This window comes from Vanessa tameamea, chromosome 30, assembly GCF_037043105.1.
Source record: "Vanessa tameamea isolate UH-Manoa-2023 chromosome 30, ilVanTame1 primary haplotype, whole genome shotgun sequence".
Classification (NCBI taxonomy): domain Eukaryota; kingdom Metazoa; phylum Arthropoda; class Insecta; order Lepidoptera; family Nymphalidae; genus Vanessa; species Vanessa tameamea.
Window position 1 is genome coordinate 5516888 of NC_087338.1, and position 14585 is coordinate 5531472.

At 41.2% G+C, this 14585-nt stretch overlaps 1 protein-coding gene across 3 annotated transcripts in view; it reads left to right on the top strand.

Annotated features, from left to right (window-relative positions):
* LOC113391727 (acetyl-CoA carboxylase) overlaps window positions 1-13823 on the top strand; it is an 85270-nt gene extending 71447 nt beyond the window's left edge. For all 3 annotated transcript variants that reach the window (XM_026627786.2, XM_026627787.2, XM_064219990.1), the window contains 20 exons: window positions 1309-1429; window positions 1993-2089; window positions 2540-2646; window positions 3277-3378; window positions 4189-4291; window positions 4580-4680; window positions 5076-5246; window positions 5390-5609; window positions 6036-6174; window positions 6389-6602; window positions 6689-6875; window positions 7518-7645; window positions 7996-8110; window positions 8281-8458; window positions 8931-9046; window positions 9399-9491; window positions 9778-9872; window positions 10112-10177; window positions 10247-10564; window positions 10667-13823. In XM_026627786.2, coding sequence (XP_026483571.2) covers window positions 1309-1429; window positions 1993-2089; window positions 2540-2646; window positions 3277-3378; window positions 4189-4291; window positions 4580-4680; window positions 5076-5246; window positions 5390-5609; window positions 6036-6174; window positions 6389-6602; window positions 6689-6875; window positions 7518-7645; window positions 7996-8110; window positions 8281-8458; window positions 8931-9046; window positions 9399-9491; window positions 9778-9872; window positions 10112-10177; window positions 10247-10564; window positions 10667-10744 — 2749 coding nt within the window. In that variant the 3' untranslated portion in view covers window positions 10745-13823. The remainder of the gene's footprint in view (window positions 1-1308; window positions 1430-1992; window positions 2090-2539; window positions 2647-3276; window positions 3379-4188; window positions 4292-4579; window positions 4681-5075; window positions 5247-5389; window positions 5610-6035; window positions 6175-6388; window positions 6603-6688; window positions 6876-7517; window positions 7646-7995; window positions 8111-8280; window positions 8459-8930; window positions 9047-9398; window positions 9492-9777; window positions 9873-10111; window positions 10178-10246; window positions 10565-10666) is intronic.
* The last annotated feature ends 762 nt before the right edge of the window (window positions 13824-14585 follow it).

A 14585-nucleotide genomic window follows, 5' to 3' on the forward strand; every position in this document is an offset into this window, starting at 1 on the left:
ATAGTAGCTTAATCCACGTTAAACGTCCCTGTTTCACGGTCCGTCTTAGCCTGATGATATATAGTCTTAAAGACTATTCCTTTGTCAATAAATGGGCTATCTGACTCAAAGATTGATTGGCAAGGCAAGACAAGAAGACAGATGCAGTAGATGAGGTGACAGTGTTGAATGCTTGTTGCTCAGTCACGCTCGAACTTTCAATTTCAACAGCGAGAGGAGTAAAATTAAACAAACAGTTAATTAATTTGATTTTAATTCCGAAGTTCTAATAACTTCGACGACATTTAAAATCTATTCTTATATAATCTATAATAAAAACCATGGTGTCGTGCCAATTCAAGGTCATAGTCGTCTATTTCTCTTTACTCCTCCTGCTATTGGAATAGACTATAGACAATATGTTATTTATTTTTCGTGTAACAATACTTCCTTAGGCGCATTATGAAAAAGTAACCGTGATTTTTTATAATTCGAGTTCAAAGGGTGACTGCTATATGATAAACTGCCTACACGGTGAAGTTGCTCGCTAAACCGTCGATCAAATGTCAAGTCACTCGAAATAGACAACTTCACACCTTACTGTACGGTGTTAATTTTACTACACATAAATTGTGAACGTTTAAATTTTCGTGTGAGTGTACTGGTGACAATACAACACTATTGCGCTCACTATTATTAGTACTGATGACAAAAGAAGTTAAATTTTACTTGGTAAATATTTGTATAGGATTTGCAATAATAAACATAACTTTAAATTTTAGAAATATGTTTTTAAGGAAACAGTTTACAATACTGTATTACGTATTTCAGTAAAATTTAACCGAACTACCAATTCACACTTGGCCTGTTTCATTCTTGGAGTCGCTCACCTTCCTGTAGAGAAACCTAATTATGATGGATGTAAATTGGTGGTAGGGCTTTGTGCAAGCCAGACGGGCTGGCGGGTAGGTACCACGCGCTCATCAGATATTCTACCGCCAAACAGCAATACTCAGTATTGTTGTGTTCCGGTTGAAGGGTGAGTGAGCCAGTGTAGCTACAGGCACAAGGGACGTAACATCTTAGTTCCCAAGGTTGGTGGCGCATTGGTGATGTAAGGAATAGTTAATATTTCTTACAGTGTCGTTGTCTATGGGCGGTGGTGACCACTTTCTATCAGGTGACCTACCTATTTGGTCGTCCGCCTACCGATATCATAAAAAAACTAAAAATATTTTTAATTACGATCGTCTCCGTTCAATACAAAAATGTAGTTGTTCGTGTGAAGTATATAAGTTTGTTATATTCTTGAATTGTTTATGTATACAGAGTGCTGTTGGAAGCGATGGACGAGCTGGAGGTGGCGTTCTCTCACCAGCTCGCGAAGAGGACCGACTGCAACCACATCTTCTTGAACTTTGGTCCAACCGTCATCATGGATATCGCTAAGGTTATTATCATACATACATAACATATAAATCTATACTAATATTATAAATACGACAGCAACTGTCTGCTGCCTCTTTAACTCTAGAACCGATTAGATGAAATTCGGTGTGCTGTCTGGTATGGTATGGTACATTGTATGATAGTTTGAGTTCCGAGACATAGGCTACTTTTTTTAATTCACCCCTCGTGGGAGTAAAACTGGGGTAACGGTTTGTGTGCTATACGTAAACTTTATTCATTTTAAGTGGGTAAAGCAGCAGGTTCAGCTAATTAAAATATATTTAGTTCGAGAATTATTGCGATTTCATGGAATTTATTTAGATTTTATATGTAATTCATGTCGTGCTCGGCGATGGGGAAAGACGTCGTGAGGCAACCTGCATGTGTAGGATATTATCACACATGTTTACCCATCAAACTGCATCGGAGGGGCGTGGCTAAATAAGACATAATAATTCATATCATTATTCTCAGTAGAAGGGCTGCAGGACATTTACGTTGGTCCTGTCCTTGTTTTAAAGTTTGCTCATAAACAATTGTAATAGATATATTTCTCTTCGACAGATCGAAGAGTCGGTGCTCGGTATGGTGATGAGGTACGGGCCCCGGCTCTGGAAGCTGAGAGTCCTGCAGGCGGAGATCAGATTTACTCTCAGAATCGGTGAGTGGTATATACTTTGGTACGTATTTGATCAGTCCCTTATACAGAAGGAATTGTTTATCCTGCTTCTTTTTTTCACTTTACAGTTACAAAAAAGTTATATAAATGTTTTAAATAAAGACGAGTTTGAGTTGTAATGAATTATGAAATGGGGGGGGGGGGTTATAACAACTAGAAAGTTTTAGTTCGATTGGTATTCTTAACTTAAATTAATACATATAATCTTATTTATATGTGTTGAAAAAAACATATTGTTATAGACAATGTAATAGATGAATAATAGACAAAGATATAATGACGTAGTTTATTGTTCTCTCTCTAAAACTGTCATTCATCAACTGTTAGTCTCCTGTCCCAGTTAATTAAGAATAAAAAAAAACATTAAAATTTTTGAGTATATTTCTTATTCAATATTTTGTTTAAAAAACATATGTTTGTTTTTGTTCCAAGGGCCCGGAGCTCCGACGAAGAATATCCGTCTGTGTCTCTCAAACGGTTCGGGCTATTCGCTGGACGTGTACACGTACGAGGAGGTCATCGACCCGAGGACCGGTGTGGTGAGTATCTAGACATACCACGCACTAGCGATCTGAGCCGGCTTCGCACGGGTACAATTTATTGTCATAACACTCAATAATAATATAATGACTCCATAATGTACATTTCTATTAGTGAAAAATAAATCTGACTATGAGCCCACATGAATAATGAATATTTAGATTTTGAGTTCCGGAGTTTACCTCATACATACAAACAAACGAATATTACCTCTTTATAATGTTATGAATGAGTATGGATGTCGATATATTATTACGAAAAGTTGAATTAACTTCTTTCACATTAAGAACAAGAGCTCTCGACCAATTATTTTATATCTCGACCAAATATTCGTATTGGATTATCGAAAAACTGTCGTCCTGGATGTCAGTGAAGAATTAATTCCGGCTATGGTCTATCTTAAAGATTTGCCATTGTGCGCAGTTATTACAACTGTGTGCTTAAAAATAAAGACAATCTTTTGTCTGGCTCTTTTATACACAATTTCTTGAAAGGAAATATAAATAACTATTTATGAACTCGATCAGGGATTTAAACCCAGGACTATACGAATACTTTCAATCTAACCACTTGATCGATGAGGCGCCTTTGTTACAAGTTTAAACATGTATAATAAATTTTTTTTACAGATAATATTCCAATCGTTCGGACCGAAGCAGGGTCCGATGCACGGTCTCCCGATATCGACTCCCTACGTCACAAAAGACTATTTGCAGCAGAAGAGGTTTTTGGTAAGCTTTTAAAAAATTACCCACTGAGAAAGGAGATTGTATATTTTTGTCTGAGCAAGCACAAAATATTATTATAAATAAGTATATTTAATAGGGGACAATTTAACAATGCTATGTCCTCTTGCCGAGATGGCCCAGTGGTTAGAACGCGTGCATCTTAACAGATGATTTCGGGTTCAAACCCAGGCAGGCACCACTGAATTTTCATGTGCTTAATTTGTGTTTATAATTCATCTCGTGCTCGGCGGTGAAGGAAAACATCGTGAGGAAACCTGCATGTGTGTAATTTCAACGAAATTCTGCCACATGTGTATTCCACCAACCCGCATTGGAGCAGCGTGGTGGAATATGCTCCAAACCTTCTCCTCAAAGGGAGAGGAGGTCTTTAGCCCAGCAGTGGGAAATTTACAGGCTGCTTATGCTAAAAAAAAAAAGTCCTCTTTCAAATGTTACATCAATTAGACAGAAACACAAAGAGAGATATGTGTTCAACTAAATGATCCCAAAAACTAACGCTGATCGAACTCAGATTAACTGAGAAGTTGTGTTTAATCTGATCGCTCCTTGGTCGCCTGTTACGTCATCGAGGGCAATCATTGACCATTTAAGTCAGTCGAGTTCCTTTTTATAATCTTTAAAAGATTATTCTTTATTTTAAAAGATATGCCGCTAAATTAGCAGCTTGTGTTAATAATTTATCTATATATAGATCAATAAGTTCCAAACCTTATCAATAGCGCCGTAGCCCAGCTGTGGGACGTTTAGAGGTGTTAAGTTATATTGCTTAAAATCAATTTGATTTCTTCCCAGGCGACGTCCCAGGGCACCACATACGTGTACGATATACCGGACATGTTCAGACAAGTGGTTGAGAAACGGTGGCGGGAGTGCATCGACGAAGGCACCGTTGATGGTGAGTTTGGACTTTTTAATTTGGCCATGTAATAAATTGATAACTCAGTAAAAAATAAAGTCAAAGCGAAATGAAAACCTCGAGGTGACATCGTGTCGTAGGGCTCTATTATCGGTATGAAGTAATAATCGTATTTTATTATATCAATTTAACATTTCTGATATAGAATTTAATTATTTTACTGACACTAATAACAATAAAAAAACTCTGTATTAAGTCGTAGTAGTTAGTAGAAGATATCTCTTCCAATACTTAAATAATGACCTTGAGTATTGTGTGGTTACACAGGGCCCCCTCCTGACAACGTCATGAATTCCGTGGAGCTGGTGATCGAACCGGACGGCGAGCGGCGCGTGGTGGAAGTCACAAGGCTCCCCGGACAGAACACCGTGAGTATTGAACCTGTTCGCCTTGGACTCTAGCTGTGAGTTTGATAGACAAGAGATGTACGACGTGAAGCTAGTCGAAGACGGCGAGTTCAAACTGCTGAAACCACTGAGCTTCAATTTGCTTTTTTGGTTTGTTTAACACGAGGTTTGATTCTGGTGACAAACCACGAGTATTTAAAAAAAAAATCCATGAAATTTCACATCTCGATTCGTGTGGAATGGCATTTTTACACGATTTAATAATCAATACCAGACAATTGTGTTCGTTGTTTTATTTAACTATGCCTCTTTACAAGATCTCATAAAGTGAAATCCAAATGTTTAAGTTGAAATGGAGTGTTTACAAGTAGTGCTGAAGTGCAGCCTGTAACTGTAACGCCCCGTGCGTGTCGCAGGTGGGCATGGTGGCGTGGCGCCTGTCGCTGTGCACGCCGGAGTGCCCCGAGGGGCGCGACGTGGTGCTGATCGCCAACGACCTGACGCACTACATGGGCTCGTTCGGCCCGCAGGAGGACTGGCTCTTCTACCGCGCCTCCGAGTACGCGCGCGAGAGGAAGATCCCGCGGGTACGTCGGTGTTGCGTTAAAATACGTCTCGTGCAAAAATTGGATTTTATTAAATTATAAAATATCGAAGAATTTATGAAAACACTTTACTATTTTGTTATTTGAATTAAATAAATTAAAATTCCAATGATGATATTTTACAGCTGTACGTGAGCGTGAACTCCGGAGCGCGTATTGGCGTGGCGGAGGAGCTGAAGGGCGAGTTCCAGGTGGCTTGGGTGGACGGGGAGCGCCCCGAGCGAGGCTTCCGCTATCTATACCTGTCGCCGGAGGCCTACTCCAGACTGGCCGCGCTCAATTGCGTCAAGACGGAGCTCATCGACGACGAGGGAGAAGCCCGGTACCGCATCACCGACATCATAGGTACCAGTCCTGATACAAACGATCTATATGTTAATATGTGATCATAAGTCGTATTTTTTAGTTTTAGATATAAGGAGAGGAATTGATTTAATATTAATCGAAAGATACCGTGCAAAGATATGCTAAAGAATTATCTTTAGTTTTGTTCAAGAAAGGCGGGAGGGGGGGGGGTAGAAATCAATCAATACTGCTCACGTAAATATATAATTTTACAGCTATTCAAAATATAATTGCTCACAATAACAACAGATAATATGTTTATTGGACTTTAGTTATATTATACGAGCCAAATCCACGAGACGTTGTCCTATTGGTACAGCCAAACATACACACGTACATAAATACCTATCAATTGCTGTGTCGATGAGGTATCACAGTCATCCCCCGTTTGGAATAGTACACTGATGTAAACGTTCCCACTCGCAGGCAAGGAAGACGGTCTCGGCGTGGAGTGTCTAAGAGACGCCGGTCTCATCGCCGGGGAGACGGCGCAGGCGTACGAAGACATCGTCACCATATCCGTGGTCACGTGCAGAGCCATCGGTATCGGATCCTATGTGGTCAGGTGGGCGATATTTTTTTTATTTATATTGCATTGATACGAATTATGTTAAATTTATGAGATTGATGTTCAATGAGAACTGTATGGAGATAATTTGATAATTTAGTATGAATTTTAAACATAATGTTTAAGGAATGGTTCCAATTTCTTCGACAGGTAAATTAGTTCATTAAAATTTGTACAACCTGTAAAAATGAATCGCTCCGATCATCCCCAGGCTCGGACACCGCGTGATCCAGGTGGACTCGTCGTACATAATCCTGACGGGCTACGCCGCGCTCAACAAGGTGCTGGGCCGCGCCGTGTACGCCAGCAACAACCAGCTGGGCGGCGTGCAGATCATGCACAACAACGGCGTCACGCACGCCGTGGCGCCCACCGACCTGGAGGCCGTGCGCACCGCCGTGCGCTGGCTGTCCTACGTGCCCAGGGTGAGCGCCCGCGCCTAGGCCGCCAATTCCCACCTGCTGGGGACTTTGGAGTACGACCATTCGCTACCCACGCCCTCTGCTTCCAGGACAAGATGAGCATGGTGCCCATAATGAAGTGTGCGGATCCCATCGACCGGCCCGTGGAGTGGGTGCCGCCCCGCGCCGCACACGACCCCCGCCTGATGCTGACGGGAGACAACGCGCGGGCCGGCTTCCTGGACGTCGGCTCCTTCGACGAGATCATGAAACCTTGGGCGCAGACCGTCATCACCGGTCAGTACTGCCCTGTGCCTCGGTTGAGTCGCCTTTTATTTTAAACAAGTAGAACGTCTAGATCGTTAATTACGACCACAAATCGCGGCACGCACGAAGCCATTAGCATTCGAAATCATTTTGTTTCTAAACTCCTTGTATCCTCCAACTCCTTCCCTTATATGCTTCTAACCGTGCATTTGCAGTAATTGCACGTGAGAGTGTGATTTCGTATTGATATGGAAACACACGGTCACGAATAATGTATATAATAGTAACTGAACCCGCGGCTTCGTCCATATGAATTATTATTTTTTGTTTTTTCTTTGTGCGAATGTTGTGTACATCTGTAATTGTCACTCATATCAGGTCCTAATTTTTTTTCTTTTGTTTTATCTGTTATTTATAAGCGCTGAATATGTGTGATGTTGATGTACCTTTTAAATAAATAAATAAATAAATATGAAATTCTGCTAGTGACGAAAATGCTTCAAGGACTTGTTTACAAGCTCTTTTTCCCAACATTACTCTTCCGAGGACAGAAAAATGGATTTAAAAATATTTGTCCTACTGATTGTATTCAAGATTGAATAAACGCATTGCCATTCACCTATAACTCATACAAGCCCACTTATACAATAACGACATGTAAATGTTATGTAGGTCGTGGTCGGCTGGGTGGTATCCCAGTGGGGGTGATCGCGGTGGAGACGCGAACCGTGGAGATCACGTTGCCTGCCGATCCTGCCAATTACGACTCGGAATCGAAGACTGTGCAGCAAGCCGGACAGGTGAGGGGAACTCATATGTATACTAGCTGAACCTGCGGGCTTACCCGCGCGAAATTTATTAAACACAAACCTTCAACCCCCGTTTTAAGGGGTGGAGTTTCGTTAAATCCGTTCTTATTGGGTGTCTATCCTATAAGTAACCAGCTAAATTGTAAGTTTGTAGGTGCTATAGTTTCTGAGATTTCGTGATTAATCAGTGAGTGGTGTTTCGCTTTTATATATATATATAGATATATTAGGGGGGGGGGGGTGTAGGACGTACAGCAATATATTAAATCGAGTGAGTGACACTTCGCATCTAAAATCCATAAAATTTTAATTGCACGCAATAATAACGTGCCTGTCCACAGGTTTGGTTCCCGGACTCAGCGTATAAGACGGCGCAGGCCATCAACGACTTCTCCCGGGAGAACCTCCCGATACTCATCTTCGCTAACTGGCGAGGCTTCAGCGGAGGACAGAAGGGTGAGATTATATTGTCAGAACCTTCTATACAATTATTGTAAGATCATCTTGATGGTTTCGGAGATTAGATCAATATATCATATCGTATACTATATGTCTATAGGATTTGAAAAGTACAAATTGTATTTATGTTGTTTATAAATTTAACGAATGGAGTTTATTTCTCGCAGACATGTACGAGCAAATCCTGAAGTTCGGTGCGGAGATAGTGCGAGCGTTGCGCGGCGCGACCGCTCCCGTGCTCGTCTACATCCCCCCCGGGGCGGAGCTGCGTGGAGGGGCGTGGGCCGTGGTGGACCCCAGTGTAAACAACCTACGCATGGAGATGTACGCTGACCCGGAGGCCAGGTTAGTGTAACATCCCGCAAAAGTCCCACTGCTGGGCAGAGATCTCTTTAAATGGATATGTTTAGAACTTATTTCACCATGGCAAAGGCGGTCGAAGCTGCGTTCATCGGTAAGGACGTGACATGTGTGTTAAACAAAGCTATGAAAAGATATAAAAAAAAATTGTAAAATATTCATTTCATATCTGCTATATAGTCGGTGATAAGGCTTTGTGAAAGACTGTCTGAGTAGATACCACTCACACATAATAGCCTGTGCAACTACCGGCACAAGAAATATAACATGTTAGCTCTTAGGTTTGTGGCGCATTCGTTATGTAAGGAATGGTTAAAATTCATTACATCGCTTGTCTCTAAGAGCGATGTTGACAACATATCCACAGGTGGCCGATTTTCTCATCCGGTTACCTATATTATAAAAAAATAACAAACCTATATGATAAAAAAAATCAAATCATTATTGTCATCCTCAGAGGCGGAGTCCTGGAAGCTGAGGGCATCGTCGAAGTCAAATTCAAGCAGCGAGACATCTTGAAGACGATGCACAGACTCGACCCCGAGCTGCTCAGGCTGGGGGCGAGGACGTCGGGTAAGTCCTGAACTCCATCCTCTCAGCACACTCACCCGGCATTGATTGGAAACTCAATAATTAATTAATTATTAATATTATTACAACTACAAACAATCTATTATTGAGAATTTGCAGGTTTTGAACTACATTTTGTGTTATTATTTCGTATATTTTGAAGTGAAAACTTCTTATGGGAGGGTAAACCGCTTCGTTACGTAACGCGTTACGGCGCCAGTCTGTCTGGCTTCCCTTTCTCTTACGCGAACGGCAGCGGTAGGCAGGCAATAATGATACTAATAATGTACGTGAACAAAATTCTAAATATTAAAAGCATTAAGTATTATTATCAATGTTTTACATATTGTTACAGAAATTAAGGATCAAATAAAAGAGATATCGAAAAATCTAGACCGACGCGGTTCGATAGACGACGTTCTCATCAAGACGGAGGCCGGGAAACAGGGTAAACACATCTAATAAATACATATAATGAAACCGTATATCACCACCCCATCTCATCCCGTGGGCGGTCGTAAAAGTAAAAGAACGGGCTGCAGAGTATGTCTTAAGTATCATGACCACCTTACTGCGATCTCCAACCCGCGTGCCAAGAATAACGCAAAAACCACGACCTCCTGGTCCCCAGTAACCCTTCTATTCCAAGCCTCGGTAACAGTCGTAAATGTGGTAATAAAAGTTAAATAACATCAGATATAGTATCGTGTTGACTAATCGAGTATTATTTTCAGCTGAAAGTCGAGTCCGTGAGTTGGACACCGAGCTGGTAGCTGCCGATAAGACGATGAAGGCGAGGGAGAAGGAACTGGCGCCCATATACCATGAGGTGAGTATTAAAAAGAATAGTTCTCGGTCGGAACGAAGTCTGTACTAATATTGAAAACGTAAAAGGAACTCTGTCTGTTTGTTGTTTTCTCACGGCCAAACCACTGAACGGATTTTGTAGTAATTTGGATGTCATTCTTCCTCGAATCAGTACAGCAGATTACGTAAATCTCGACTAGTTGTGTATTATCAATTCAAGGTAGAAGTTGTCAGTCTTCACATTAATGCTTTTCCGGACAGATCGCAGTCCAGTTTGCAGAGCTGCACGACACGGCCGAGAGGATGCTGGAAAAGGGCTGCATATTCGTGAGTAGCAAAACCTAAAACCGATCGGTCTCGTTCGCCGACCGTAGCGCTACAGCGGGCCGCTTGCAGGACATCATCCCGTGGCGCGCGTCGCGGCGCCTGCTGCACTGGCGCCTGCGCCGCCTGCTGCGCCAGAACGCGCAGGAGCGCCGCGTGCAGGCGGCGGCGGCGCCCGAGCCGCTGGGCCAGCGCGCCGCCGCCGCCACGCTGCGCCGCTGGTTCACGGAGGACCGCGGCGAGACGCAGTCGCACCAGTGGGAGCACGACAACGAGGCCGTCTGCCGCTGGCTCGAGGCGCAGGCCGACGACCACGACTCGGTGCTCGAGCGCAACCTGCGCGCCATCAAGCAGGACGCCGTCATGCAGACCGTCAACCGCCTCGTCATGGTGAGCCGGACTCGCGTCACTATTGTATTCGTGGAATCCACTCGTTGATGCGTCCGTCGCTAGGAGACCTGTTATAAATATATATTCGATCCCCCTTCGCAGGAGCTGACGCCGTCTCAGCGCACGGAGTTCGTGAGAAAACTTACGACCCTCGGAATGGAACAGGACTTCAATAACTGATTTGCAAAGAAAATGCATCCTATTTGTTATGTAGTAGAGTCGAGGATCGATTGTAATGTTGGGATTTTATAAATACTATTTATTTTGTATACTTTTAGTTGTTCAATTGTTTTCTCAATCGTCGGTGGTGGACGAGGAACACGTGACACGTGATCGTTTCACGGAAAAAACCGTACGTAAACTCTTCAATAACAGCGTTATAGATGATTGTTTGACGAATTAGTTTATACAGGTCAGCAGTTCGGATCGCTGACTTTGTCGGAGAGTGTTTGCGACGTGACCATTTGTCGTGTGTTCTTCATCGACCTCGTTGAGACGTCGTGTATAGATTTATATGATAGTTAACGTAAAACAATATACTATAGCCGCGTGATGTGACGGTGCGCGCGGCTTCGCTTGTCCGATTTGAAGAATTAATGCCAAATATATCTACGTTAACGGAAGTCAGTTTGAATTGTATTGAGATGAAAGGATCTCCGCTATTCCAAACGTGAGGAGTAAAGATAACACTGTTTCACTTTACGTCCATTTTAATTTGACGACTCTGCCGGCTTTAAAGACGCAATTCTTTCGCGTCCATAGAGAACGTCATAGATTATCCAAGCATGTCAGATCAATACAGAAGTTGTTTATTGATCTTTACTCTTGTGGTCGGAATGGGGTGGGAGCTGATGTGTTGTTACGGGATAGTTCCGTGACGTATCTTCAGTGATTTTAAAAACTTCGTATTCGAGAAATGCAATGTGCCTGAAGTTATGGCGCACGGATATTTATATGTATATAGAATACTAGAATTACTGCCATATTGAAGCAATAAATATATAAATATAGGTATATGTTTAAAATGATTTAAAAATCATTTATCGTGTATATTGTGATTTGTGTAGTTCCGATTTATGTAAAAAGTAACCGTTACGTCCCCCTCGTTGTTAGGGGGGTGAAATCAGATGGAATTATTTCTTTTGATAGTTTAGGAATCGTGATAGAAAAATTGTTAAAAAATCGAATACAGTTGAACAACTAAAATTATTAATTTGGAACCAAAAATAATTGTAAAAATGATTCGAAACGCAATCAGACTGTTAGTTATCTCTCAGTGAGAATACGTTTTCGGTGATGGCTCGCATTCGCGTGTCGCGTGTCATGACAAATATCGTGTAAGTAGATAATATCCTCATGCGTTGCCTATTTCGGTGCGAAGGTTACATGAATATAGGTCCGTCCGATGTTAGCGAATTTTATCGAATTATCCACTTGAAAGAATATAAATATAATTGTAAGTTTGTTGATGGAAGCTGCAGGAGGGCCGTGACGTAGCGAGTATTTGTAGCGAGCTGACGGCGCTCGATACGGACGAATATATATTTAATATTCAAATGTGACGAAACCATAACCATCAACGAGGTGACGCATAGCAATTATAGCATTATTTGAAGAATAATATTATTATAAGTTGAAAAGATACATTTTTTTCTGACGGTACATCAAATTATTGGACCAATATTCGACAATATTGTACGCGAACGTTTCTTATGCGGTTGGTAGTTTTCGCTGCTTCAATGGTACCGTCGTTGACGTACAGTACATGCGTGTGTATTGAGGTTTTAAATGTGCATACGTAACACGAAGCGCGCCCTCGTCGCTCGGCACGTCACGGCCGTTAAGTAACGCACTCCAATTGCAATTAAAGCGTAGTAATGGGGTTTTGTGGAGAACGCACAGAGAGCATTCGCGCATGTACTCATTCACTTGAACTAATTGCATTTGCTGCGTATTTATCTATTGATTTCTCTCATCACACCCGGCTCGCCCACCCGCAGTTGTGTCGAAGGTTGTCTAGCAATAAGTACGATATTAGCAATGGGACGGAAACATTCTAGAACATTCTTTAATCGTCTAGAACAATAGGCTTGTGTAATATAATAGTTACGTTAGACGCGAGTGCTCCCGGTGTACAGCCTCCCTGTGTGGTAGTTGCTGTCGGGGTACATTTTTAGTTAATTTATTAATTCATTCTAAGACGTGTTTTCTCTTCGATCCACTTTGTGCGTTACGGAAACATATCGAACAGTCGACGTAGTGAATATAAAAGAATTTTGCGATGAAGTTTTTGATATATATTTGTACAAAATGGATTGCTTTGACTCGAGGCTCCAGTTAATAACTTGTTTGTTGCTTATTTTCTTACTAAATTTTGTCGTCGAGTGTGTGTGGGGGGGGGGGTGTAGGTCAGTATTTGCATTTTGCTACTAATTTAGTATAAACAGTAATGTCACGTTATTGTATGAGCTCGCTTCATTGATTGATTATAATTGAAGTCACGATCGATTGTTTAAAGATACAAAGGTGTTAAATTGATATCCCTAAAGCTACTCAACTGATGCAAGATGCATAAGGAAGCTTTTTATCGTCAAGAACTTGATAGAACTTGAGTGTGTTAAGTCAATCAGGTTTGGCTAAGAGTGAGACAATTCTCTGTCTGCGTTTATTCCTACGCATTTGGGTAGTCGTCTGTCGACGTTGCGTTTTAAAGTCGGACGAGACGAGCGACTAAACCGGTTTTGGTGTGATTTTTAAATGAGCAATAAGCGTGTTACAGGAGTCTTCGAAATCAGAGACATGTCTGTGTGAATACGGATTATATATTTTTCACGTTGAATGCGTCATATAAACACAGTATATGTTAGTGAGTATACGTTTCTAATTTCGAATATTATTTATATATTTATAATGTATGTCTTTCTGATCGTTTAAGGAACGCGGGTAGTTTTAACATATCAGAATTGTATAATCGTTCGTTCTCATAGAATTCAATGGAAGTTTTGTCACAAGAAAATCGTTTATTCCTGTCGACGTACAAACATACATACATATATACATTCCTGTTTTTTATATATTAAATAAACTAGTTGTTGTTTTGGTTTGTAGAAAGAATGTTTTTGTTTTTTTTTTTAACTCGTTTGATTCAGGATTGTGTGGAGCGCAGCGCGCGCTTCGCTTGCGGTTCGAAGTGTGATACGGGATCGAATCCGGTTGTAGTACTCGCTATTTATAGTAATAAAATATTTGTTAAATTTTATGTTTGTCGTTTTATTTCGGTCAACCTTTCGTCAGTGTTAAATTAAATTCACTACTCCCAATGTAAGATGTGTCAAAACGAGTGTATGCTTAAACGGGGAAGCATTAGATGTTTTAGAATCAACAGAGTTCCTTGGTATGACAATAGACTCTAAGCTCCAATGGGGCCCCCATATAAATAAGTTGGCGAATAGACTCAGCTCTGCAGCCTATGCGGTAAAAAAAATTAGACTTGACTGATGTGGATACGGCTCGCCTTGTGTACTTCAGTTATTTCCACAGTATAATGTCGTATGGCATCCTACTCTGGGGTAATGCAGCTGACATTAATACTATTTTTGTACTGCAGAAGAGGGCTATTCGTGCAATTTATAACCTGGGCCCAAAAGATTCGTTAAGAGATAAATTTAAAGAAATTAAAATAATGACTGTCGCTTCTCAATTTGTTTTTGATAACGTTATGTATGTACGCAAAAACATAAACGATTTTCCCAGAAATTGTGACGTACATTCTATTAACACTAGGAACAAGAATAAACTTGTTACTCCAAGTACCCGATTACACAGGGTTAGTAACTCTTTTTTGGGGCAATGTATACGTTTTTACAACAGGATCCCAGAAAACGTTCAAAATTATTCAATTATAAAATTCAAAAGAATCGTTAAAGAGCGTTTGTGTGCTAAAGGATATTACAACACTAATGACTTTTTAGTTGACTGCACACCTTGGGAATGAAATGATCGCCTCCAGGCTGTTTCAAAT